The following is a 26,360-nucleotide window of genomic DNA, read 5'->3' on the forward strand; positions in this document are numbered from 1 at the left end:
AATAAAGAAAGAAAAAAAAGAATTAAAAAAAGAAAACGGATAAAGAAAAATATAAAAAAGAAAATATATCTATATTAGATAAACTAGTTAAAAAACGTTAAAAAAGAAAAGGTTAAAAGTTAAAAAAAATTTTAGCAGAAGAAGAGATAAAAATGAAAAAGAAAAAAATTAAATTAACTGCAATACTAAAAAATCACAGGGAGAAAGCCATGAGTTCCGTGGTTTGTTTTCTCCTCCTCTGGAATTCTGCTGCTCTCCTTGGTATTGAAACTGCACTCCTTGGTAGGTGAACTTGGTCTTGCCTGGATTTCTTGTTGACCTTCTGGGGGAGGGGCCTGCTGTAGTGATTCTCAAGTGTCTTTGCCCCCAAGCGGAATTGCACCGCCCTTACCAGGGCCCGGGCTGAGTGATCCGCTTGGCTTTGCTTTCAGGAGCTTTTGTGCCCTGAGCACTTTCCGTAGAGTTCCGGAGGACGGGACTACAAATGGCGACCTCCTGGTCTCCCGCCTGGAGGAGCCGAGAGCCCGGGGCCCCGCTCCCCAGTGCGCCCTCAGCAAGCAGCTCCCAGTAACTCCCATCTGCCTAACCTCTGGCCGTGCTCTGAGCTCACCGAGCCTGCGACCGGTTCAAGGCAACACCGAGGTGCGAGCTTACTGTCAGCTCTGTCTCTGCAGCCAGCTTTCCTGTTCTAATATCCGCAAGCTCTGCAACACTCAGACACCCCCAATCCTTCTGTGACCCTGCGGGACCTGAGGCCACGCTGACCCCGCGTGGGCTTCGCCCCGGTTTAGCCTCTGGAGCGATGTCCCTCAGCGGAACAGACTTTTAAATGTCTTTTAAATGCCCCTCCCCTGGGGGTCTATCTTCCCGTCGCTTTGGATTCACTTCTCCACCAGTCCTACCTTTCAGAAATTGGTTGTTTTTCTGTTTCCAGAATTGCTGTTCTTCTTCTCTTCGGTCTGCCGATGGATTTGCAGGTGTTTGCAATCTTTAGATAAGCTCTCTAGCTGATCTCCTGCTAGCTGAAGTAGTCTCAGCCTGCTACTTCTCCGCCATCTTGACTCCTCCCCCTACAAATGAGATTTTGAAGAGGAGAGAGACTGAGAAACTTCCCTAAATTCTGGTAAACGGAGGACTGGAATTCAATCCCATCACACTTGATTCTAAGCTGATTTTTTTTTTTAATCAGTTCTGCTGTATTCCCTTTTCTCTGGACAAGATGTGTTCATGCGTTATTGATTGTAATCTTGTTAACAACCGGGCAGGAGGGGGAGGGTGCGGCCGGAGTGGTGGTCACTCTTGTGCTTCCCATTTCACAGATCAGAAACGGAAAGTTCAGGAGGTGAGCAGGTTGCTCCAGGCTGCACAGACAGTGAGTCGTAGAGTTGCAATTCACACCCGGGTCTTTTTTTTTTTTTTAAGATTTTAAAATTTATTTGACAGAGACACAGTGAGAGAGGGAACACCAGCAGGGTAAGTGGGAGAGGGAGAAGCAGGCTTCCCACTGAGCCAGAAGCCCAACTGGGGCTCCATCCCAGGACCTGGGACCATGTCCCCAAGCAAAAGGCAGACCCTTAACGACTGAGCCACCCAGGCGCCCCCTAAAGCCCATATTCTTAAACCTTAAGATGCGCAGGACGAGAAAGATATAGAAAACCAATAGCATGAGTCAAAAAGACGACTTGCAAGTTGAGTGCGGGGCAGTGGTTGGACGCACTGCCAGCAAGGTGGGTGCCACCCGAGGCTGCGTTCTAGAAATACAGTATTTGCCGAAAGGGAGGAGACAGCCCCGCTCTGACCTGCCACGGCAGAGCATACCTGTAAGCAAACGTTGCCTACATAACTCAAACCCCTCCCCAGGCCAGCGCCAAGCATGGTGAAGTGGGAGGAACGTGTCTATGGGAAGAAGTGTTAAAAGCAGAACTTCGGCCTCCAAAAGAGAAGACTCAGAAGAGGCTGACACACTGGTATTTGAAGCATCTTCATGCCGGGGGCCTCAGATACAGCCGAGTCTACACTCCCAGAGGGAAGAACCAAGGCCTCCATTAGGAGGGATTGATGCCTCAGGGCGAGGAAACCCTGCTTGGACTGGGAGCTTTGCAGAAATGAAATGGGTTCCTTTTAAGAGGATGAATTCCTTCTCACTGATGAAGAGCCTAAACCATGGCTTACGGAGGGTTTAAAGACTTACACGCCAGGTGCAGTGGTTCTTAAATTTTAGTGGGTATAAGAATCACCTGGAAGAGCTCGTGAACTACCAGTTCACAGGCTTGGCCATTAGAAGCCTTGATTCAGTGGATCTGGGATAAGGTCCACAAATCTTCATTTTTAACAAGCAGCCCAGTGGGTCTTAATGCGGTGGTCAGTGACCCACAATTTAAGAACCAATGAGAATAGATAAACTCCAAGTTCCCTTCTACTTATTTTGCAAATAAACATTCTAGCAAAAAATATGTGTAGTCAACACGACGATTGTTCAAAGAAAGTTGCCATAAGTTTTATACATGATCCAAGACAAAATTCTTTAATATGTTGACAGTTAACGTTAGAGACAAAACCCCTGGAATATAGGCTATTAGGATATGGTAGGAGGAGAAGGCTTGATTGATTCTCAGTCTATGTCATAAGAGACAAGACTTTAATGGCAAAATAGAAGAGACAAATCCGAGTGGATATTTTTTTTTTTTTTTTTAGATTTTCAGATTTTAAAGGACTCACTCTACTTATACCAGGGAGCAATCTGATGGGGACCAGGATGAAGCTATTTAAGTACCCTAACAGGCTACACCTATATAAGGTTAAACACCTGATAGGCTCCGGGACCCTGACTTATATAAACTTCAGCCTAAATCTAATAGGACACGTGTAGGGGAGAGTGTCTTCCAACACTGGCTCATTTTCAGTTGGGGCTAAAGCACTTTTTCTGGCAAGTATAATGTATGTTTGATTAAGTTAAACTTTTACTTAAAGCATGTGACTTGAGAGTCCCACTTTAGAACTACTGTATCCTGAAATGTTTTACTCTCTGTAAACATGTTTTTGCTTTGTTTTGTTTTTTTTGTAAACATGTTTTTAAAAAGCAGTACTTGGGTATATCTTCCTGTCCCTTATCAAGACTTTTATTAAAAAAAAAAACTTAAGTTGCATAATATTTCATTTTTTGCTTAAGTGTATTAAAGTTCTAAAAAGCCCGTCTTTTTTTCCTTGAAAATACTAAAACTGACTAGTTGAGGAACTGGTGTTCCTAGCTATTTTGTTAATTGTTAGTATTGATGTGCTTATTTTGTTCATGAAGGACTAGCAAACGATTTCTATTTTAAATGTAAGGTCTATAAACTTCCAACGGCAATTCCATGCTGATAACCAGTGTGACCCAGTCTCTGTTTCGTTACCCTCGCTTCCTTTTGATGGTTGCAGACCTCCTCCTTTCTCTTGAACCATGAGGGATGAAATTGCAACAGCCGTTTTCTTTGTCACAAGACTGGTGAAAAAACATGACAAGCTGAGTAAACAGCAAATAAGAGACTTCGCAGAAAAGCTGATGACGATCTTGTTTGAAACCTACAGAAGTCACTGGCACTCTGACGTCCCTTCCAAAGGGCAAGCCTTCAGGTGAGAGCCGCTGTGGACGATGGCAAAGGGAAGTCCGTCACGAGCAAGCCATCCCCGTTGGCTAGGATTCTGGTGGCAGAGTGTGAGCAACAGAAGTGTTCTGGGCTCAGACTGACTTGAACGTGGGCTTGAAGGAAAGAGTTGCAGCGGCTGGCAGTCCGTCGTCAAGCACTATGTAGTGCAAATACAGTTGAAGACTTACAGGGCAAACCCCCTTATGTGAGGTGGATCACACAGTCTCTAACTTGTGTTCACCAGGAAAGATATGCAGAGAACGTTCATCCCATTAATTGAGTGACTGAGTGATGTAACTCACAGTCTGAGTGGTTGTGTCAAAAATTGATGGTTCTACTCACCCAGCTGGGGAGGGTGGGGATGGGGTTGGGGTCACAGGTTGGTGGGGAGCTGTGAGTATCGAAGCTGTTTGCCCATCACATGATTCTTCTACTAAGGCGTCTGTCGCCACATCTTTGTTTTGCTTTCTCTGCTTTTAAAAGGTGTATCAGGATAAATAATACTCAGAATAAAGATCCCATTCTAGAAAGAGCTTGTGCTGAAAGTAAAGTGGATTTTTCTCACCTGGGACTTCCAAAGGAGATGACCCTATGGGTGGATCCCTTTGAAGTGTGCTGTAGGTGAGTAATCTCCTGGGAGGGGGTGTGCCTGTCACCCCGGAAACCATGGGTTGCATAGTCTGCTCTGTATACCTTTGTGAGAGATGGTACCTCACAGCCCTGCGGCAGTGGCCAAGGGCACAGGCTGGTTAAGGTTTCCGCTGCAAACTTGATTCACACAAACTTCTGCTAGGAGTGGATGGCCTAGAAGCACAAAGACTTGACCCAGTATTTGAAATCAGACTGGAACCCCTGCACTTCATTGCCAACTGTAGATTATAACGACAAAGTATTCTAGGCAGTATCAAGGGGGCGAGAAGTTGCAGTGCCGTCCTTTAGCTGAAATGAAAGAAACTAGTTCTTGTCTTTTTCTGAAAAATTCACCAAGAGAGTCCTTGCAGAATAATAACCCCCATTAATTATAACCCTGTGTGGGGCGCCTGGGTGGCCCAGTTGGCTAAGTGACTGCCTTCGGCTCAGGTCATGATCCCAGGTCCTGGGATTGAGCCCCGCATCAGGCTCCCTGCTCAGTGGGGAGCCTGCTTCTCCCCCTCCCTCTGCTGCTCTTCCTACTTATGTCTCTCGCTCTTTCAAATAAATAAATAAAATCTTAAAAAAAAATTTATAACCCTGTGGTAGCTGAAGGTCACAAGGTCTCTTAATTTGCTTTGCTGTCAAACTATTTCCATTTTTTAAAAAAAAAAACTTTTTGCAGATTAGTGAGTGGTCTGTACAAGAGTAGAGATTAAAAACAAAACAAAACAAAACAAACAAACAAAAAAAACTTGTGAAATTGTGAATCCCTAATGGATACTTTATTTTCTTTTCCTGCTTAGGTATGGTGAGAAAAATCATCCATTTACAATTGCTTCTTTTAAAGGCAGGTGGGAGGAATGGGAGCTTTCCCAGCAGATCAGCTGTGCTGTTAATAGGGCCACTTTGGACTACAACTCTGGCCTTTCCTCGGATGAAGAGAGTTGTAACAAAAAACCGCAGATCATTCCTAAAGTGAGCAATCCAAAGAGCATTTACCAGGTAAAGTGAGTTTCGGTTCTTCTCTACGCTTTGTCTTTTTCTCTGTTCTAGTTCTGAAAAGAATTTGTTCTCTGTAAAAGTGGAAAACAGAAAAAACTGTAAAGATAAAAATCACAACAGTAACATTCTGGAAAATTTTTTTCTTCTATATGTAGTTCCACTACTTGGCTGAGTGATCAGGAGCTACATGATCTCATGGAATACTGTTTTTCCATGTAGTATATGGACACAAATTTCCTTTAATCCAAATTCCTTCACGATTAAATCTGAAAATTAGTGGGCTTTCTCGGCAGCAGAAAATTACATACCATTTGTAGAAAACTTGAAATATTAAGAAATGGTCAAAGGTCTGTAATCCCACCACAAGAACAGTTTTTCTAAAAAAAATATAAAATAAAATATGTGTTAACCACAACTCCTAGAAAGATCTGCATATTTGTGTGTGGGAGATATGTGTCATGAAACAATACTTATCCTTACTTGGCATAATGCCCTCCATATTTGCTATTCAATTAAATTGATTTCAACCACGTAAATGAATTTCCTGACCCAGAAATCGTGGCAACCCTCAATTTGAAAAACCGTGATCTAGACAGACCCTCTATTGACATTGTATGTATATACTTGCTTGTATGTTTTCTGAAATTAACCCCTTATGCATGTTAAGACAATTTAAATACTTAACATTCTAATACTTATTTTTTTTCTCTTGTAATTTACTTAGTCTACTATTGGCAGATGTCTAGATTATTTCTTTGTTGTTGTGATAACTTGTAGAGATGACAGAATTTTAATTTATTTCTGGAGACTTGATTCTCAGACATGGAATTACTGGGTGATAGGATATGGATCTTCCACTGTTCTGAATATGGCCAAAATACCCTCGAGGAGATTTTGTTTACTTGTGCTCCAAGCAGCTCCTTGTGAAAGGGTCTGTTTTATCATTTTTCCTAAAATTGGTTTTTCTCATTTAAAAAGACATAATTTGCTAAAGACACTATCAATTGTGGACTATTAAATATTAACTTAAAAAAACCAATCTCCATGCGCCCAAATGTTTTGGGTACTTACTGTCTTATGAATTTGTTCTTCACCCATTTACCATTTAAGGCCTTAATATATTATTATAGGTTCTTCAAAGGTTAGAAATATTTTAACTCCTTTTCATATTATTGGCAAGTATTTTTTCTGTAGTTTGCTTCCAAACTCTACAGTTTATTATATATTTCTGCACATATAAATGTTAAAATCATGTAATGACATACATACCCTTAATTTTGTTCTTATACTTGGAAAGATTTCCTTCCATCTAGGGATCAGACCTACAGCCAGCTATACACTTGGAGAACGTCTTTTCAGAGTGCGCTCTGCAAAACATCTGTATTGGTCATTTGGGATGTTGAAAATGGATATTTCTAGACCTCAGCCCTAGAGGTTATGATTAGACAGTTTTGGGTTAAGTTGGTGAGGGGACAGGTCGGGTAGAAGAGATCCCAAGATATACACAAACTTGAAGATCCGTTTTTAAGTATTTTAGTGGGATTAAAGACTTAATTTTGTTAAAAGGTATGACATGACTTTATTACCACCCCTCATGGTAGACCATTTTCCAACGATCATCAGCTGCTCTGATTTCTATTCATTTGTACTCACTGTACTTTCTAAAGACTTAGCTTCTGAGTTACGGGTTTGTGTTTAGTACTTAGGTCTAGCCTATTACTTCAATGATGACCTTGATACCTTCTTTTTCACCTTTTTTTTTTTTTCCAGGTTGAAAACTTGAAACAACCCTTTCAATCTTGGTTCCATGTCTCCCGCAAAAAGAATGTGGTGGATGGCCGCCTGGGCCTCCTGGGGAACACTTACCCTGCATTGCATAAAAATCCCAAGAGTCAGAGGCCTGCTGCTCTCCCCCGGGTGGACAGGTACCACTGGGTCAACATGAACCGATAATGTGGTGGCTGGGCACTCGGTGGGACAGAGCTCAGAGGAGCTGCTTTATTTTCTCTTAAACAAAAGGGCATCGGAGTTTGAGAGGCCCATGAAACAGAAAAAGTAATCCCATCAGGGACAGGGTGCTGTACCTGTGAATGATCTCACACAGATCATGGTTATGTTCTTAGCTGTACTTTTAATTCTACCTTAATTCTATGTGAAGTTTTATGTAACACTAATGAATGTATTCAGTAAGGTAATAGAATGAAGATATTGACTTGTGATAAGATTCAATGAATTATGAAAAGGAACAGTTGAAATAAACACACTATGTTTTTAATCTTTCTAGTTCAGTGTTTTTGCAAGAAAGCTTTGAAAGCTCGTGTTTCTTCATTAGCCATTAAAGCAGGCAGATCTTCACTTAGGAGAGTGTGATCCGTATGATATGGTCTCCTGGCCACACTTGTTACCCATCATCGCTGCTCTATTTTACAAGGCCACTGGGAGTTTGTTTTAAAATTACTCTTTAAGATACAAAATTCCCTTGTTGATATGTCTTTTAAAATTTTTGATCTATTTCTCTACCTCTTAATAGACTTAATTATGACTTGTTTTATAACTGTGACACCTGTTCATTATAAGGACTCAAGCTAATGGAGTTAAAATAAAAAACTTAATGAAAAAATTTAGCTAGGCAAAAATGTATACCACCAAGAAAAAAAAAATCCCTACCATTCAGCCAGAAACTACCACTATTAAAGGGCATCTTGGCTCTTTCCACCGTTTGGCGATTGTGGCCATTGCTGCTGTGAACGTTGGGGTAGAGGGGAGTGGGGTGGGGGACTGGGTGAGCCTGGTGCTGGGTATTACGGAGGGGATGTATTGCATGGAGCGCTGGGTGTGGTGCATAAACAATGAATCTTGGGAACACTGAAAAAATAAAATAAAAAAAAATTTAAAAATACCTTCATTCATTCATTACATGTAATTGCCTGAGATTTAGAGGTATTTTGATCCTTGTATTTAAATCCAATCCACTAGAATGGAATATCTGAGATCAAGGGCTATTAAGGGTTTTGATTACTGCTGTGCACATGGTAGGTATTCAATAAATACTTGTGAAAGAAAAAAAAAAAACTACCGTATGAACAATAAATGGTGACCATCTTTACAGATGATTCCCTGAAAGACTTTCCTGGAGTTAGACACCAGAAAGCTGGAAACTTTTACCTTTAAAACTTCGTTTTTCCCATCAACAGATGAATGGATAAAGAAGATGTGGTATATATACACAATGGAATACTATACAGCCATCAAAAGAAATGAAATCTTGCCATTTGCAACAACATGGATGGAACTAGAGCGTATCATGCTTAGTGAAATAAGTCAAGCAGAGAAAGACAACTATCATATGATCTCCCTGATATGAGGAAGTGGTGATACAACATGGGGGCTTAAGTGGGTAGGAGAAGAATGAATGAAACAAGATGGGATTGGGAGGGAGACAAACCATAAGTGACTCTTAATCTCACAAAACAAACTGAGGGTTGCTGGGGGGAGGGGGGTTGAGAGAAGGGGGGTGGGGTTATGGACATTGGGGAGGGTATGTGCTTTGGTGAGTGCTGTGAAGTGTGTAAACCTGGGGATTCACAGACCTGTACCCCTGGGGATAAAAATATATGTTTATAAAAAATAAAAAAATTATTTTAAAAAAACCCAACTTCATTTTTCAATTTTGTACAGCAGTATTCATTGCTATACAAGCTGCAGAAATAAGCGTTCTTAAGTTTTTTTCCGCAAGGACAGGTTAAGTGAGTATTAAAATCTTAGGTCGTGGTTTCTTTCTCTTACAGTTTCACAGACCTCACATGAAACTTAATGTTTTTGGCACAATGCTGTGGAGAAACTGGAAACCAGTTTGATTTCCCCAAACCCCTGCCACTCATACCAACATGAGCTTTTACTTTCTTTTTTTTTTTAAATAGATATTTTTAAATATTTTATTTATTTATTTGACAGACAGAGATCACAAGTAGGCAGGGAGGCAGGCAGAGAGAGACAGGGAGGCAGGCTCCCTGCTGAGCAGAGAGCCCGATGTGGGACTCGATCCCAGGACCCTGAGATCATGACCCGAGCCGAAGGCAGCGGCTTAACCCACTGAGCCACCCAGGTGCCCCAGGCTTTTACTTTCTTAGGTGACTTCCTTTGCTGGCCAGTCTGAAAACCTTTTCCTTCATACTGTTAGTCTATGTCCATATGTCAGTCATTCCATTACAGTTTTCTCCAAAAGACTGTGTTCCTTTCTGATCTGCAGATTTGATTTTTCTAGAACAATCTTCTACACTACTTTAATACTTTTATCTGTAAAACCATTTTAGGGATAGCAACTCTCCTGATGCTCGATCATTTCCTTTTTCTGTCATTACTGTTCATCTGATTGTTTTCATATCTTTCATTTTTTTAAACCATCAGGGTCTTAAGTCTTCTGCCAGTTTCTCAGTCCTGTTTACTCTTCGTTTCTTACCTGTTTTTTAGTGCCATAATGGTGTTATATTGGATCAGTGGATTTCTGTAGGAGTTATTCCTGTGTACAGAGTGACTAGAAAATGAAAACTGTATAAAATCGTTACTATATGTGAAAACAAAATACTTAGATGTCACAGAAGAATGGTTTTCTAAGAACCTTTGCACAGAGGATTTTATTAACAATTGTCTCTTGAAGTGTGTGAGGTTGTTTTTAAAAACAACCAACCAACCAAACAAAAAAACTTCTTCTGGCCAACAGAGAGGATAAATCTGTGGCCAGTATACCACCACTCCTGAGACCTACGCCATGATGGACATCGCTAATGAATCACCCTATTCTTATTTGGTTGCACGGATGACCTCAAAATTCTGTGCACACAATACCAGAGATAGCCATTAAAATGAGTTATTCCAAGTTTGTATTCAAAAAGAAATCAACCACCATGATCAAGGATTGGCCCAGAGGGAGCCATCCATGAGCTCTAGAGGCCTGTGTCATTCTTTAAAGCTTCCCACACACTCAGACAAGGGTATAGGGGAAAATTTAATGAACTATATATTTTTTGCTGTGATTAGAAGTGATCAATACAGTGAACAATAAAGTGATCAATAAATGAATACTGTGTCTACTAGAATATAATAACCAATTTAGATCTTCCTAATCTGCATTTTGAAATTTCCCATGAGGAGTATATACCACTTTTTTTCCTTTTTCAAAAAATCAAACTTTTTGAGAGAACAATAAAGTGATCAATAAATGAATACTGTGTCTACTAGAATATAATAACCAATTTAGATCTTCCTAATCTGCATTTTGAAATTTCCCATGAGGAGTATGTACCACTTTTTTTCCTTTTTCAAAAAATCAAACTTTTTGAGAGACCTATCGATTCGCATACTTTTAAGAGGTAGAGAGGCCCTGTGTGCCCTTTACCTTGTTTTTACCAATGGTAACATTTTGCAAAATGACACTATAATATTACAAGCAGATATTGACGCGACACAGTTGGGATACACAACATTTCCGTTGCTCCCTTTCATGGCCTCACCCACTTCCCACCACTTCCAGCCGTTCCTCAATCCCCTGGCAACCACTGAACTATTACCCCCCATTTCTGTAATTTTGCCATCTCCAGAACATTATAAATGGAACCCAACTGAGGGCCACCTTTAGGGACTGGCTTTCTTCCCTAAAGCCTAGTTCTCCGGAGATTCGCCCCGATTATTGCATGAAGCAGTAGTTTGTTATCACTGCTGAGTAGTAGTACTCTGTGACAGGGACAAACCACAGTTTGTTTAACCCTTTATGTGTTGAAGAATGACAGTGGGTTGTTTCTAGTTGGATTATGAATAAAACTGCTACAAACATTCACGTACGTAATGTGTGAGCATAAATTTGTATTCCTCTGGGATAAATACCTGAGAGAGTAATTGCTGGGTCATATCGTAGTTGCATGTTTTGTTTTTTAAGAAACTGCCAAACTGTTTTACAGAGTAGCTGTACCGTTTTATATTACCACAAGCAATGCACAAGTGATCTCCTTTCCCCATGTGTGTGCCAGATTTAGGGGTTCTGGATTTATCGTTCGTTTTTTCTCTCAGACTAGAAAAATGTATTGCCCCTTCTCCTAGTTTTTATGGCTTCTAATGAGAAATCTATTGTGATTTATTTTTTAACTCTATAGCTGTCTTTTATGGGGGGGCTGCTTTCAAGTATTTTTTTCTTTGCTTTTAGTTTTTGGTAGTTTAATTATGATGTGTCTTGCTGTAGATTTTTTTTTCTTTTAAATTTATTTATCTTGCTTGGGATTCATTCAGCTTCTTGCATCTGTCAGTTTGCTTCTTTACAAATTTGGGGAGTTTTCAGCCATTCCTTCTTTGACTACTTTTATAGCCTTCCCTCTTTGTCTTCTCCTGAGAGTTTGATGACTTGAATGCTGGATCATTTGTTAGAGTGTCATGGGCTCCTACGGCTCAACAATTCATTTCTTCCATCTTTTCCCACTCTGCTATTCAGATTTGGTAAATCCTATCATTCTGTCTAAAAATCCTCTGACTCTCCCCAACTCTGGCCCTTCTGTTTTACTGCTGAGCTCATCAAGTGAGCTTTTTATTTTGGCTTTTATATTTTTTCAGTTCTAAAATTTTCATTTGATTTTTTTGTCTTCTGTTTATTCTTCTTGTTTGATTTCACAAGGTTTTTTTTTTTGCTGAGATTTCCCATTTTTTTATTTATTTCAAGAATGTTCATAATTTTTGAAGCATTTTTGTGATGGCTTCTTTAAATTTTTCCTATAATTCTATTATCTTTGTCATCTTGGTGTTGGCATCTGTTTATTGTCTTTTTTTCACTCAGTTTTTTTTTTATTCTGGTTCTTAAAATGAAAAATTATTTTTGCCTGAAATCTGTACATTTTGTGACACTCTAAGACTTGGGATCCTATTTAAATTTTGGTTTAGCTGATTTCCTTTGACACCATTCCAGTGGTGGCGGGGGGGGGGAGTGGGGAGGGGTACTGCTTTGTTTCTGCCTGGTGGGACCTAAAAGTCCACATTCCCCACATGCTCCCCACCGCTACCTAAGGAAGGGGTTGCTCGCACCTGCTGGGCGGGTATGGGAGTTCAAGCCCTCATTGGCTTGCTGGAACACTTTGCTGAGGCTGGCCTCCTTACCGATGGGCTGTAGAAGTCCCGACTCTCCCCTTGGCCTTCGCTGATACCACTCGAGCAGGGAGGTGGTGGTGAGGGGACCACCGTCTGTTGGTAGATGTCCGGATTCCCCGTGTGGTCTTCCCTAACACTGTGGAGAAGAGGGGGATTGGTAACTGCCTTGCAGGGATGAAAAGATGAAGATTCCCAGCTCTTTGCATGGACATATCTCTCTGCTGAGCGCAAAGCCCTATGCTGGGCTCAATCTCACGACCCTGAGGTCATGACCTGGGCTGAAATCAAGAGCTGGTTGCTGAACCGACTGAGCCCCCCAGGTGCCCCTAACCTGCCCTTCTCTTAGTCCTTTAGTTGGAGAGACTGCTTTGGGGAGCTTTTTGGTTCTGTGCCCATTGGTGTTTATGGATTGTTGGTTTTTCGTTTCCAGGTCTGGAATACATGAAGAGGGCATAAGAGGTGATCTGTGGAGTTACCACCTCATCCTGCCTCGGGTTTTGAGGTCCTTGGCTGGTCTTTTCTCTTCTCTATTCCTTTCAGAATCTTCTTGTTTTTGCACATAATGTCCAAGAATTTTAGTTCTACTTGATGGAAGAAGTAGGGAAGTGTATGCCTACTCTGTTTTCCTGGAAACAGAAATCTGTGTACCACTTTTGAAATATAAGAATAATTTTAAAACAATTCAGTATTGCATTTTTTGGAAAGGGCTTTTTTGTGAATTGTTGGTGAAATATGGTTTCTATGTCTACTGAGGTTTTCTTATTCTTTTTCTGGCCCATGGGTTGTGCATGTATAGCATGTGCACACAAGTTAATTCCTGGGGGAAAACTAGAATCTGAATACTTTTAAACAGAAACAGCTGTAACAGCACAAAATGCAACAGAAAAGAGATCATGATCTCTGCCTTGTATTCTGTGGCATTGCCATTAAAGAGCGCTTGTTTACCAAAAGCCTGCAGCTATTAGTATATTAATAATGGGGTCAGGAGGAAGGCTCAAGAAGTCAGCCAGGAAGCTAATAGGATCATGTTTTGGCAGGTGCCTCACTCAGAATGAGGGACACAGAAGAAAGATGTTTAATTTCTGCATGACTTTTCCTTTGCCACCTCTCTCAGAGGCGGATTTTTTATCTAATGACTCTAAATAGTCTTGTGTGTCTGGCTTAATTAATTTCACTCTGTTTTTTGGGAAACTGTCTCATAATCTATGTGAATAGCTTAAGTTCTTGAGGATACACACTCAGCATACATCGTACCTAACTTAAGATTTACTTTCTTCTCAAAGCACTGGAGAAGTCTTTGATCTTATGAAGTTACTCTGCTTTGATTTGGGGGGTGTTTTTCGTTTATGAGTTCCCAGTTCATGGAAGAGACAAGATAACGGGTATCTCACAGTCCCTTCTTAGGGCAACTACATGTGCTAGGAAGGGAGCAGAGAGTTTTAATTGAACTAGTAACTAATGAAACAGTTTTAAGGCTGACAAATTTGGTATTTATTTTGCCTGATGGCTAATATCTTAAACGGAGTGAGTAAGGGATGCTTGGGTGACTCAGTGGGTTAAGCCTCTGCCTTTGACTCAGGTCATGATCTCAGGATCCTGTGATCGAGCCCCACACCCGGCTCTCTGTTAGGTGGGGAGCCTGCTTCCCCCGCTTCACTGCCTGCCTCTCTGCCTACTTGTGCTCTCTCTCTCTCTCTCTCTGTCAAACAAATAAATAAAATCTTTTAAAAAAATTAAACTGAGTGATTAAGACAACGGGAAGATCAACCTCTAGCAGCAAAGAAATGAGGACCGAGGGCCCGCATAAGATGCCAGGTGTAGTGAACCGAATCTGAGAAGACCTCCTCATGGCTGGATTTAAAGCTCGTTGTTAAATCTGAATTGTGAATCTTTTAGTCTTCACAGTCATCCAGTGTTTTTAGTTATAATTTAACTTCCCTAATGTAATTGAGCATCAGTATTTTGGTTAGATTTCAAGTGGAATCCTCAGTCGAGTATGGACACTTCATCATTATGACCAAATGTGTCTGGAGCTGAAACTTTTGCATGTGAGGGGGATACAGAATTCGCTAACTAGTTGTCATTCATCACCCATACACGTAGCGTTTGTCAGGTTTCCTTGCCTCGCCTGTCTTTGTTGCTTTGCTTGAAAGACTCCATAAAAATCGTATGTAACAAAGAAAAATCTCTTCTGTTACTCATTTTGGAGTATAATACAGAAAGTTGTCCATATAAGAAGCAGCTTGACTTGCTGGCCTTGGGTCTGGCACTTGAGCCGGCTTCTGATTTGAAGTTTGTATTTGAAGAAAAATGTTTTGGCTTCCACTGAATGCATAGGGCGGTTGTGTCTCTCCTGACCAGCACTCAAACTTGCTTCAGATGGCTGTGTATCTGTCGCAGGTGTTCCAACCAGAGCTTCCACAGTGAATTCTGTGTAGGCCCCACGGCCTGTGTCTTATGGCCACATCTCTAAAGTCTCATTCCAGATGACCAAATATTGTGCAAAAACATCCAACTACTTTGTGTGACTTGGTGGCAGACAATTTCAGATAAGTTAATCAGCCTGATAAAGGACAATGTATACAGATTTACATTTCTAGAAAAAGGTTCAGTCAATATCTCTAAATAATGAATGCTTTAATAAAATGGGTGGTCTAATCATCTTTTAGTCCCAATGAATGCATGTTACCCTCTGTGCCAAATATTAATGTCTGTTACGTTATATAAGCACCCAAGGTTAGAGTATACGTTTATGTGATGGGCACATCAATGTTACAGAATTTAAAAAATTCTCTTATTAACCTTATTAGGTATCATATTTCCACATTTAACATCTTTAAAACATACAGACTGAAATACGATCACCATTTTCTTTCTAGATCAAAAAATAAAGCAGAAAAAGAAATATTACATGTAGTTATTTTCATGAAAAAACAATCTGCAAATGAGGAAAAATAGTTGCAGAATAAAGAATTCCTACAAAGCAATTAAATAGGGAATCCAGGGGAAAATGGGCAAAACACTTGCCTGGCACCTCTCAAGAGAAGACACTGAAACGGTGTACAAACGTATGGATGGTGTCCAGTTTCAGGGCCATCAGGAAAGTGCAAGTTAAAACCATGTACCCAGAAGAGTGCACAAAATAAAAAAGATGGAACATACTAAGTGCTGATAAAAGCAGAGAGTGACCAGAGAACTCTTACCCACTTCTGGCAGCAGTCCATATGCATAAACCACTTTGGAAGTCCCGTTGGTACTATCTGCCAAGGAGGGAAATGTCCAGCCCTTAAGACCTAGAATTTCCAGTTCTAGGTAATGCCTGTTGGGTGCAGTCACATACAGTGACCAAAAGGTGCACAAGGCTACTCGTAAGAACCCCAAACTGGAAAATACCCACAGACACATCAGTAGTGAAAGAATGCATGTGGTTATTTCCACACAATGGAATGATTTATAGCAAAGACCATGAGCAAATCACAACTACATGCGACAATCTGGACACACCTCACAAACGATGCTGAGCAAAAGCAAAAAAAAAAAAAAGTAATCCAATATTTGTGATTCTATTCATGTGGAGTTTGTGAATATTCAGAAACAGCTCATGATGTCTGAAGTCAGGTCAGTGGTTATTCCCGGGAGGCTGATGACTGAGGGACGGGACGTGGGGGGCGTCCGGGAAGCTGGTGACGTTGTCTTTCTTGATGTGGCTTACATGGAAACGTTCACTGTGGATGATTTGTGGGGAGTGCATTTATGATATGTGCGCTTTTAAAAGCTGTGCTGTATTTTAATAAAGTTTTAAAGGTAGTTTCCAGCCCGGACATGGGTGATAACATTACATAAAGTGGACTGGGGCCCAGGCTGAAGTCAGTGTTCAGTTATTTCTCCCGGTGCTAGTTGCTGATCTGGATCTTGGCATGCAAGGTCACCACTCTGCATGAGAAAAATGAAGGTATTTGGGTTTTTTCTCTTTGCTAATTATCCATATACTTTACAAAATATTAGTGTTGGTCATCTGGAGCCAAAATATTTGTTGGCTTTTAAAGATATAATTTTTGTTTGTTTGTTTGTTTTTTAGTAGGCTACATGCCCAATGTGGGGCTTGAACTCCCGACCCTGAGATCAAGAGTTACATGCTCTACCGACAGTCACCCAGGCGTCCCTAACGTTACAACATTTTATATGCTATGATAAAAAATAAAAAACGTTTTATACAACAGCAGGAGGTATCATAATGAAAGAAACCCTGAAGGAGAAGGCAAGGGACCCAGTTCTAGTTACTACTTGCCCTCTCCCAGCTGGGTGACTGGGGGCTTGTTGGAGTCTCAGTTCCTACTCTTTGGGTTAATGCTTTACCTGCCTGAAGGCAGAGAGATAAACTCTGTGATCTCTTCCTCTCTAACTCTGAGATTCAAGATCTGCCATCTCCCCTCCTGGAAGAACTCTTAAAGTGACAGATGATGTAGCTTTCCTTGCCACCATTGATTTCCAGTCTTTGTTCTGCTGGCATGTTCAACTGCCAAGGGGGCTCCAAACTCATGAACATTTCAAGGTGTATAGCACAGCACAATCTTCATGCCCTAGATCATAAAAGCATCTCACCTTCTCTTCGTCTCCACACTGTTCTCTTGGTTTTCTTGGGATCGGTTGTTCTGCAGTGAGGAGAGATTTTAGAAAATGTTCCATATTGGTGAAGAGGAGAAGATCCATGTTTCTCTTAATATACTGTGGACAGCATGGAGGACACAGTTAATACCTTTGCTCCCATTTCTTTTAAGTACTCCTGGATCTTCCTAGACTGGACCTGAGCATAGTACATAGAATTTTGTCTTTAAAATCAAAGCAAGAGGCGGGGGTGGGGGGGGGTGGGGGGGGTGGGAGGTTGGGGTACCAGGTGGTGGGTATTATAGAGGGCACGGCTTGCATGGAGCACTGGGTATGGTGAAAAAAATAATGAATACTGTTTTTCTGAAAATAAATAAATTGGAAAAAAAAATCAAAGCAAGACCTCTCCACAGATGGTGGCTGACAGAGGACCAGCATTCCCGCTCCACAGCTGCCTCTGTCTTAGGCAAGCTTTTAACACTTCCAAGCATCAATTTTTTCATCTGTAAGTTAGGAATAAAAGTAGCATCTAGCTTATAAGTGCCTAGAGAAGATGAAATGAGATGATGCATGTAAAAGTCTCAGCAGGACGGCTGGCACATGGCAAGCATGTGATAAATGTTTGCTCTGACCTGCCTTGTAGTTCCCTCTGGGAGCCTGGAATATTTCAGTATATGATAATGTCAGGGTCCACACACACCTGTTCATTAATGTGGTAAATATGCTGAGAGCCTACTGATGAGCCTGGCCTGGGGGCTACCACGGGAAACAGAACAAACATCTCTGTCCTCTTGGAGCTGATGTTCTATTAGGGGAGGGAGAGTAACACACAAGCATGAGTGGGTAAGTTACACAGTAGGTTAGGAAGTCCTACAGGAGAAAGAAAAGTAACGCAGAGTAAGGAAATCTGATGAACAGGAGAAAAGAGGGCTGCGAATGAGATGGCCTAGTCCGGGCAGGCCTCAGGGAGGAGGTGACACTTGGACAAAGACATGGAGGAGGTAAGGGAGCTGGACACGCTCTAACTTGTTAGACAAGGGTTTCTCAACCTCAGCACCACTGACATTCTGGGGTGGAGAGTATTTTGTTGTGGGGGCTGCCTAGGCATTGTAGGCTGTGCGGAGCCATCTGGCTTCTAACCACTGGTTACCAGAAGCAGCCCCCTCCTTGGAGCGGGACAATCAAAAATGTCTGCAGACATTGCCTCGTGTCCTGTGGGAGTGAAAATTGCTCCTGGTTGAGAACCATTGCCACTGCAGGCAGAGGGGAGAGCCCCGAGTGTGTCTGAAGACCAGGAAGGAGGAAAACGTGGCTGGGGGTGAGTGACCGAGGGGTCAAGTGGCTGGTGAGGGGTAGGAGACAAGGGGCCTTGGCTTCCTCGGCTTTGGCTCTAAGGGACATGAGGAGCCACAGCATGGTTTTGAATTTTTCCTTGTTAGAGGATCACTGTGACCAGCGAGCAGAGAACAGACTGAGGAGAGACAAGGCTGGAATCCGGGGCCAGTTAGTAAGTGTTGCAGGAGTCCAGGCGAGGCGATGTGTGCCAGCACCAGGCTGCTGGCACTGTAAGCCATGAGACATGGTTGTATTATGGATCTTCTCTGAAAGGAGAGCAACAGTGTTTCCTGATGGGTTGGTTATGGGGTGTTTGCAACAGGCTTCAAAGACGACTTTGGCTTAAAAGACTAGGAGAGTACAGTTGCCGTCCATTGAGATGGGAAAGGTTTCGCGTAGAGGAGGTTTGGACAGATGGATTTGGAGCATGCTGAGTTTGTGAAGCTTCTTACACCTACGAGCGGAGGTGGCTGGTAAGCATGTGAGGACATGGGTTCAGTTAGAGGGCTGGGTGGGGCTGGAGATAAAAATTTGAGGGTCCCTGACATACGGATAGGGTTTAAGCTAGAAGATGGGACGAGATGCCTAAGGGGAGCAGATATAGCCAGAGAAGAGACGAGGACAAGACTGAACCCTGGCCCTCCTACACGAAGAGGCCCGGGAGAAAAGGCAGATCAGTGCAGGAGGCTGAGAAGCAACAGCCACACAGGTAGGAGGGAACTAGGGATGCTGGTGTCCTGGGAGCCAAATAAAGACTGAACCGAGCAGGAGGAAGTGCGCCGATGTGTCCAACACTGCTGTTGGAGGAGGAGAAGGGACTGTGCGTCCTCTGGGGTCCACGGGGGCTGGGGTACGACTGATTCTGGAGTCTGGATGACCACCATTGCCATCACAGTCAGCGACTGTGAAATAAGCCTCTCACTCGGTAACTAGCGGAGATGTGGTCACAGACAGGTGTTTACAGAGCCTTACTTGGGAGATCTAGAATCTGATCTCAGATCTGCCACGACAAATAGCTTCATGATTTGGGGCAGATCGCTTATTTTCTCCTTAAATACAAAATGTGACTAAAAATATGTATGCTACAAAAAAAAAAAAAGATGCATTCTCCCTATTCTCCAGGATCCCTGGTTGGAACAAATGAGACCATATATACATAAAAGTGCTTTGAAATGTATAAAGTCTTATATAACTCATGGGAGAGAAGGTGTTCATGTTTGTAACTCAGGAATGAATTGATCTTTAATGGATGATGACAATTTTAAGATCACAGACAATTTTAATAGTTAAAAGCTGGATGATAGTATTCTCGTAAAGGTGCTTTAAATAACACAATATTAAGAATATCCTTGTCAGGCTTGCACAGGAAACAACACACTGCAGTTCAGTAAACAGACTACTACCCAGGGCATCTAAATTTAATTACTGAGTCACCGTGAATTTTATAGATGGCATTCTGCATATTGATAATATGTTAGTGGGGCATGAGTTAAAAAACTAGGGAGCCCTGTTTGTAATCCCCATAATTCAGAGAGCTGGGTCCCCACTGTCTGCCTTGTAGAATACAGGATTGAAGAACATATTGTCATAAGCAGTTTGAGAAGCAGGCTGAGTGTCAGGGCAGTGTACCTCCTGGGGAGGCCAGGAGTATCTGTGAAGACGTCAATTTTTAACAGACACATGCTACCCCAGTTAAGATTAGTTACCTCTTCTGATGACTGTGGCTCCAAGTGAGACTCACACTTCCTTTCAAGGAGCATAGAGAGCAGATCTCTTCCTCCTTCAGAGATGGGCTGCTCGTCTAACAGAGCAGCGCTCATGCTTTGGTCAAGCTTACTGTCCCAGGAGACAGCGGACATTCGCAGTGCGGTAGAGAACGCTTCCCCGAAATAAGCCCGCAGGCCCTGGTCAAGGAAACGGCGAGGGGGCCACATCAGTTCCATTCTAAGTAACTGCTATTAAAGCTTCAAAATGACAGTTGAAAGAAAAATGGGGCTCGGTTTGGATCCTCTTTCCTAGCCCTTAGCACGGGTTAGGACAGTCATTCCCAATTCTGGTGAGCCTTATACAATGACAAGGACGTACTGGGATGCCATTCTCATAGGAAGACCACTTCTCTCTGAATCCCTACAGAGTGCTGGGTGCATTTTGTTATATGCTGCCACAGGAAATTCGACCAGGAAAACCTTCTTCCTGGCCAGGCAGTAGGAACCAGAGGCCAAGAATGGGACCTAAGGAGATTTGAAATGTTGCACGGCTTAAAGAATTGGTTATTCTGGGAAAGAAGCTAAGAGCCCCGTGCATTTTATAAATACCTTGTAAAATGACCTCAGAAAGGCAGGGTTTGTATCCTGGCGGAAGTCCTTGGCGGCGACGTGGGCCAAGCAATGAATCAGCAGCAAAATGAAACTTCCCACAGATGCCAAAGACTCTCTCCCAACAAACAGTGTGTTTCCAGTGCTCTAGGTAGAGGAGGTACCCAAACACAGAGATGGCAACTTCAGGTAAAATTTCCACTACCTCTTTCTCTTCCTAGTTTTATGTGGTCTAAAATAATTTTGGAATCATAAAGTCAGAGACTCCCCGGGGCTAATGGAAATTTACTGAAGGAAAGATTCAGATGTAGAGAGAAAAGCGATTGCTTTAGTTCAACTCCCTGAATAAATCATGTTCCCCACTGTCTCTCCAGCTTTTGCTACCCCCGTGGTACAGAAAATAAACTACTAGAAATTCAGAGCGAAGTTACTCATGCAACTGTTTTTTAATCAATGTCCTCCGATCACTCTTTCCTTAAACAGTGGTTCTCAAACTGTATCTGTGGATAAACATCATAAGGGAGTGATTCTGTTCCTGGGGGCCAGCCAAGAATGTCCAGTTCTATGGGCTGGTTTAGGGGAGTCCTTGGTATTTCCATTTTTACCAATCTTCCCAGGTGGTTGACCCATGAGGTCCTCGGACCACAGTTTGAGAATCAGTGCCTTATAGGGCTCTCTGACTTTCTTGGTCTTTCATGTCTTTATTGGAATCATGTTCTCCATTATTCTGTCTTGCCTAATGGACTTGAAATAACTCCCTTGTTCAGGCAGTAGGTTGGAGTGGAAAATAGTAGTTAATTTGGAGTCAGATCGTCTGAGATCTATCCCTGGAATGAACTCTGGGTGGCGACACAGAACAGCGGTTAAAAAATGAGGTTGGTGTTCAAATCCATCTTAACTTGAGTTTAAACTCTTGCTAACGCTGTGATCTTGGGAAAGTCACTTGACCTCAATGGGCCTCCATCTCCTAAGAGCACCCACCCCTCGGGTTGGGGTGCTGTAAGCTCTGAATGACATAAGGCGTGGCCCACGGCCAAGTGCCTGACACATAGTACTCAATGAATCCTGAGTTGGTATTCCTGTCAGTAAAATGGGAGTAAATTCTTGTCTACTTCATAGATTGCTTTGAGGATCGAGTGAAAGGATGCCTGGAGGGTAGAACATATGAGTAATTTTTGGTGTGACGAAATCCCCTAATAACCAACTTGTCAAGTGTGAACTGTTTCCTAGTCCTCCAGTACTGGTTAGCTGTGCCCCTCTCAAATCACGGTTTACCAATGAACTGTTCACAGTGTTTAAGGTCTGTGTCCACCGGCTTTGGGCTGCCACCAAGGCCTTGCTAATCCTATCTATTCGAGGAACTGCAAGAACAGGAACAATTTCAATCCCTTTCTGCAGAAAGATGCTGACGGTGCAGGATTTGCTGATGCAGGGACCAAGACTTTTTTATGGGAAACACCAGTCTGGAACCATCGACCCTGATGACAGAGATTCATTAACGGGCACAAAGTCATCATGATTCTCTGGGCCAGGACATATCCATTTCACTAACTGGAGAAAGCTTTTACATGGTGACATTTATTATGTCTTACTAAATGACTTATTACTGAGGGGGATAAAGAATGTCAGGATTTGAGAGAGAAAAACGTTTTATAACATTTGGTGTTTTTGCTTATTTTTAGACCCTAGAATTTTACAAACCCTCCTCTGGGACCGAATTTGCAGCACCTGATAGAAGAAGGAACCTTGGAAGGCATTCTCTGAGGCATCCATCACTGGAAGATGAGAGGCAATCTGCAGGGTGATTTCAGGAGCCTGAAAAGAATAAGGAACAAATAAAACCCAAACTGAAACCCATCGTCTTGCTCAACAGTTTTCATGTGGCTCAGCTATAGAACACCAACCAAATTAATGGGAAGCAAATGCATTAGAATATCAACTTAAAATTTAATAGGATAAGAAGAGGAAAGCACAGAGTACTTATGTGTTTAATATTTATGCTAATTCTAAGAATTAATTTATTACATTTCTAAATAGAGCATGGCAGTCAGGCATGGGAGCTCTCGCTCATGATGGCCGGGTCCGCATCCCGCACTACCCTTTCAGTTATAGAATCTGGGTAAGTTAACTCAATCATTTTGTGTTTTCCCACCTCGCTTTTAAAATGAGAAAAAAAAAAATATAGAGGATCCTGAAAAGATGGCAGAGGAGGAGGATCCTAAGCTCATCTCGCCCCATTGATACACTTAGGTAACAGCCACATCAGTGTAACTAACCCACAAAATGACCTGAAGACTGATAGAACAGACTCCTTCCAGTTAATCGCAGAGAGGAGGCCACACGGAAAAGGGTAGGAAAGCTGGAGACATGGTTGGGAACAAATCCCTAGCAAGAGGGGGAGATAACCACACATACCAGTTTGATGGCAGCCCAGCGATGGGCAGGAAGCAAACGTCTGATCTGACTGCAGATCCCGCCTACCGACAAAAAACTCACAAGGGGCAATATAAGGACAAAGCCCTGTAGTTCAGGGTCACTGCAACCCCAACAGAGGGAATGGGGGCAGACATCTAGTCTGTCTAGAAGCCCTACCAACAAACGAAAGACTCTCAGGAGACAATACAAGGGAAGCAACTGCAGTTCAATGTGACTGCAGCCCTGGCAAATGAGCTGAGGGCACGCATCCGGTCTGATACAACTATGAGCCGGAGGTGGCCCTAGACTGGCCTCTTAATAGTGTAGAGACTACACCTTGCCCACAACAGACAATGTGGGCTGTTACAGCTGACTGGACTGAAGGCAACATGTCTCCACACAACATTAGGGTACATACAACATACAAAGGAGACACTGCTGGTGCATCTGGTCTGGTGAACAGGGACACTGTACTGTAGGGTCTGTACTGTAGACCCTACTGGGCCTCTTCTTCATATGGCTGCTACTTTTTCTTTTTTTCCCAGTAATATTTTAAGATATAATTTTTTTCTCCCCCCCCAAGTGTTTATTTAAATTCCAGTTAGTTAATGTACAGTGTAATATTAGTTTCAGGTGTAGAATTTAGTGATTCATCATTTACATACAACACCCAGAGCCCATCATAAGTGCCCTCCTTAATGCCCATTACCTATTCCACCCATCCCCTGCCCATCTCCCCTCCAGTAACCATCAGTTTGTTCTCCATAGTTAAGACTCTGTTTCTTGGTTTGCCTCTCTTTCCCCACCATGTTCATTTGTTTTGTTTCTTAAGTTCTACATGTGAGTGAAATCTTATTGTATTTGTCTTTCTCTGACTTATTTTGCTCAGCATAATACTCTCTAGCTCTATCATGTCATTGCAAATGGCAAGATTTCATCCTTTTTCATGGCTTAGTAATATTCCATTGGTGTGTGTATGTTTAGGTGTATATGGTGCGTGTGTGTATATGTATACACACATATCTATATATGTATTGATTCATCAGTTGATGGACAGACGGACTCTTTCCATAATTTGGCTATTGTTGATAGTGCTGCTATAAACACCGGTGTGTTTGTATCTCTTCAAATTAGTATATTTGCATACTTTGGGTAAATACCTAGTGGTGCAATTGCTGGATCCTAGGTAGTTCTATTTTTAACTTTTTAAGGACCCTCCATACTGTTTTCAGGAATGGCTGCTCTAGTTTGTGTTCCCTTCAACACTACACAAGGGTTCCCCTTTCTCCACATCCTCACCAACGCCTGTTGTTTCCTGTGTTGTTAATATTAACCATTCTTTCAGGCATGAGACCACAATATCTCATTGTGATTTTGATTTGCATTTCATTTGATGAGTGATGTTGAGCATCTTTTCATGTGTCTGTTGGCCATCTGGATATTATCTTTGGAGAAATGACTGTTCATGTCTTCTGCCCATTTTTAACTGGGTTATTTTTTTTTCGGTATTGAGTTTTAAATAAGTTCTATATATATTTTAGATACTAAACCTTTACCAGACATGTCATTTGCAAATAATTTCTAAAAGGCATAGGTTGCCTTTTAGCTTTGTTGATGGTTCCTTCACTGTGCAGAAGCTTTTTATTTTGATGAAGTCCCAATAGTTTATTTTTGCTTTTGTTCCCCTTGCTGCTGAAGACATATCTAGTAAGATGCTGCTATGGTTGATGTCAGAGAGATTACTGTCTTTGTTCTCCTCTAGGATTTTGACGATTTCCTGTCTCACATTTAGGTCTTTCATTCATTTTGAATTTGTGTCTGTGAATGGTGTAAGAAAGTGGTCCAGCTTCATTCTTTTGCATGATGCTGCCCAGTTTTTCCAACACCATTTGAAGAGACTGTCCTTTTTTCACTGGATATTCTTTCCTGGTTTGTCAAAGGTTAATTGGCCATATAGTTGTGGGTTAATTTCTCAGTTTTCTCTTCTGTTCTATTGATCTATGCATCTTTTTTTGTGCCGGTACCATCCTGTCTTGATCACTAAGCTTTGTAATACAACTTGAAGTCTGGAATTGTGATATCTCCAGCTTTGCTTTTCTTTTTCAAGGTTGCTTTGGCGTTTTTGGTCCCATACAAATTTTAGGATTGCTTGTTCTAGCTCTGTGAAAAATGCTGGTGGTATTATGATAGGGATCACTTTAATTGATGGCCACTACTTTCAAGAACAGGAGACTTAGCTGACTTTCTTAATACATAGAAACAAAGAGTTGGACAAAATGAGGAGACAGAGGAATATGTCCCAAATGAAAGAAGAGGACAAAGTCACAGCAAAGAGCTCAGTGAAATGAAGATAAGCAATATCCCTGATAAAGAATTCAAAGTAATGATCATAAAGATACTGACTGGTCTTGAGAAAGAATGATGATCTCAGCAAGATCTTCAACAAGGAGACAGAAAATATAAAAAAAGAACTAATCAGAGATGAAGAGCTCAATAGTTAAAATTAAGAACACACTGGAGGGAATTAACAGCAGATTAGAGGATACAGAAGAACAGAGCAGTGAGCTTGAAGAGAGAGAATAATGGAAAATAACCAAGCTGAACAGGACAAAAAAGAATAATAATAAATGAGAGTAGGTTAAAGGAACTCAGACACTATCAAGTGTAGTAACATTCCTATCACATGGATCCCAGAAGAAAAAGAGAAAGCAGGGAGCAGAAAACTTATTAGAAGAAATAACAGCTGAAAATTTCCCTAATCTGGGGAAGGAAACAGATGTCCAGAGCCAGGAGGCACAGAAAGCCCCAACAAAATCAATCTAGGGAGGTCCACACCAAGACATATAATAATTGAAGTGGTATGAAGTAGGGATAAAGAGAATTTTAAAAGCAGCAAGAGAAAAGAAAATAGTTACGCACAAGGGAAACCTCATAAAGCTATCAACTTATTTTTCAGCACAACTTTGCAGGCCAGAAGACAGTGGCATGATATATTCAAAGTGCTGAAAGGAAAGAAAAAAGTGCAACCAAGAATACTTTATCCAGCAAGACCATAATTCAGAATAGAAGGAGAGATAAAGAGCTTCCCAGAAAAAAGTAAAAGGAGTTCATCACCACTAAACCAGCCTTATGGGAAACATTAAAGGTAATTCTTTAAGTGTAAAGAAAAGGCTGTATTTAGGTATAATAGAATTAGGAAAGGAAAAAAATTCATAGGTAAGTAGAAACATGATAAAAGTAGATTAATCATTTATAAACCAGGTACAGAAGTTAAATTGCAAAGGGACTAAAATCAATTATATCT

General features: G+C 41.7%; 1 protein-coding gene across 1 annotated transcript; it reads left to right on the top strand.

The window, feature by feature from the left end:
• Positions 1–1,753: 1,753 nt before the first annotated feature.
• BTG4 (BTG anti-proliferation factor 4) lies at positions 1,754–8,015 on the top strand. The gene is made up of 4 exons (XM_044257676.1): positions 1,754–3,612; positions 4,110–4,247; positions 5,063–5,261; positions 7,032–8,015. Exons 1-4 carry the CDS (start codon positions 3,440–3,442, stop codon positions 7,212–7,214), a joined length of 693 nt encoding a protein of 230 aa, XP_044113611.1. The 5' UTR covers positions 1,754–3,439; the 3' UTR covers positions 7,215–8,015.
• Positions 8,016–26,360: the final 18,345 nt, after the last annotated feature.

Source organism: Neovison vison, chromosome 7 (assembly GCF_020171115.1).
Source record: "Neovison vison isolate M4711 chromosome 7, ASM_NN_V1, whole genome shotgun sequence".
Classification (NCBI taxonomy): Eukaryota; Metazoa; Chordata; class Mammalia; order Carnivora; family Mustelidae; genus Neogale; species Neogale vison.

Excerpts from the sequence above, each read along its gene's own strand:
- BTG4 (XM_044257676.1), top strand. The coding sequence starts at position 3,440 with ATGAGGGATGAAATTGCAACAGCCGTTTTCTTTGTCACAAGACTGGTG. Across the intron at positions 4,248-5,062 it reads CCCTTTGAAGTGTGCTGTAG|GTATGGTGAGAAAAATCATC; the intron begins GTGAGTAATCTC and ends TTTCCTGCTTAG. Across the intron at positions 5,262-7,031 it reads ATCCAAAGAGCATTTACCAG|GTTGAAAACTTGAAACAACC; the intron begins GTAAAGTGAGTT and ends TTTTTTTTCCAG.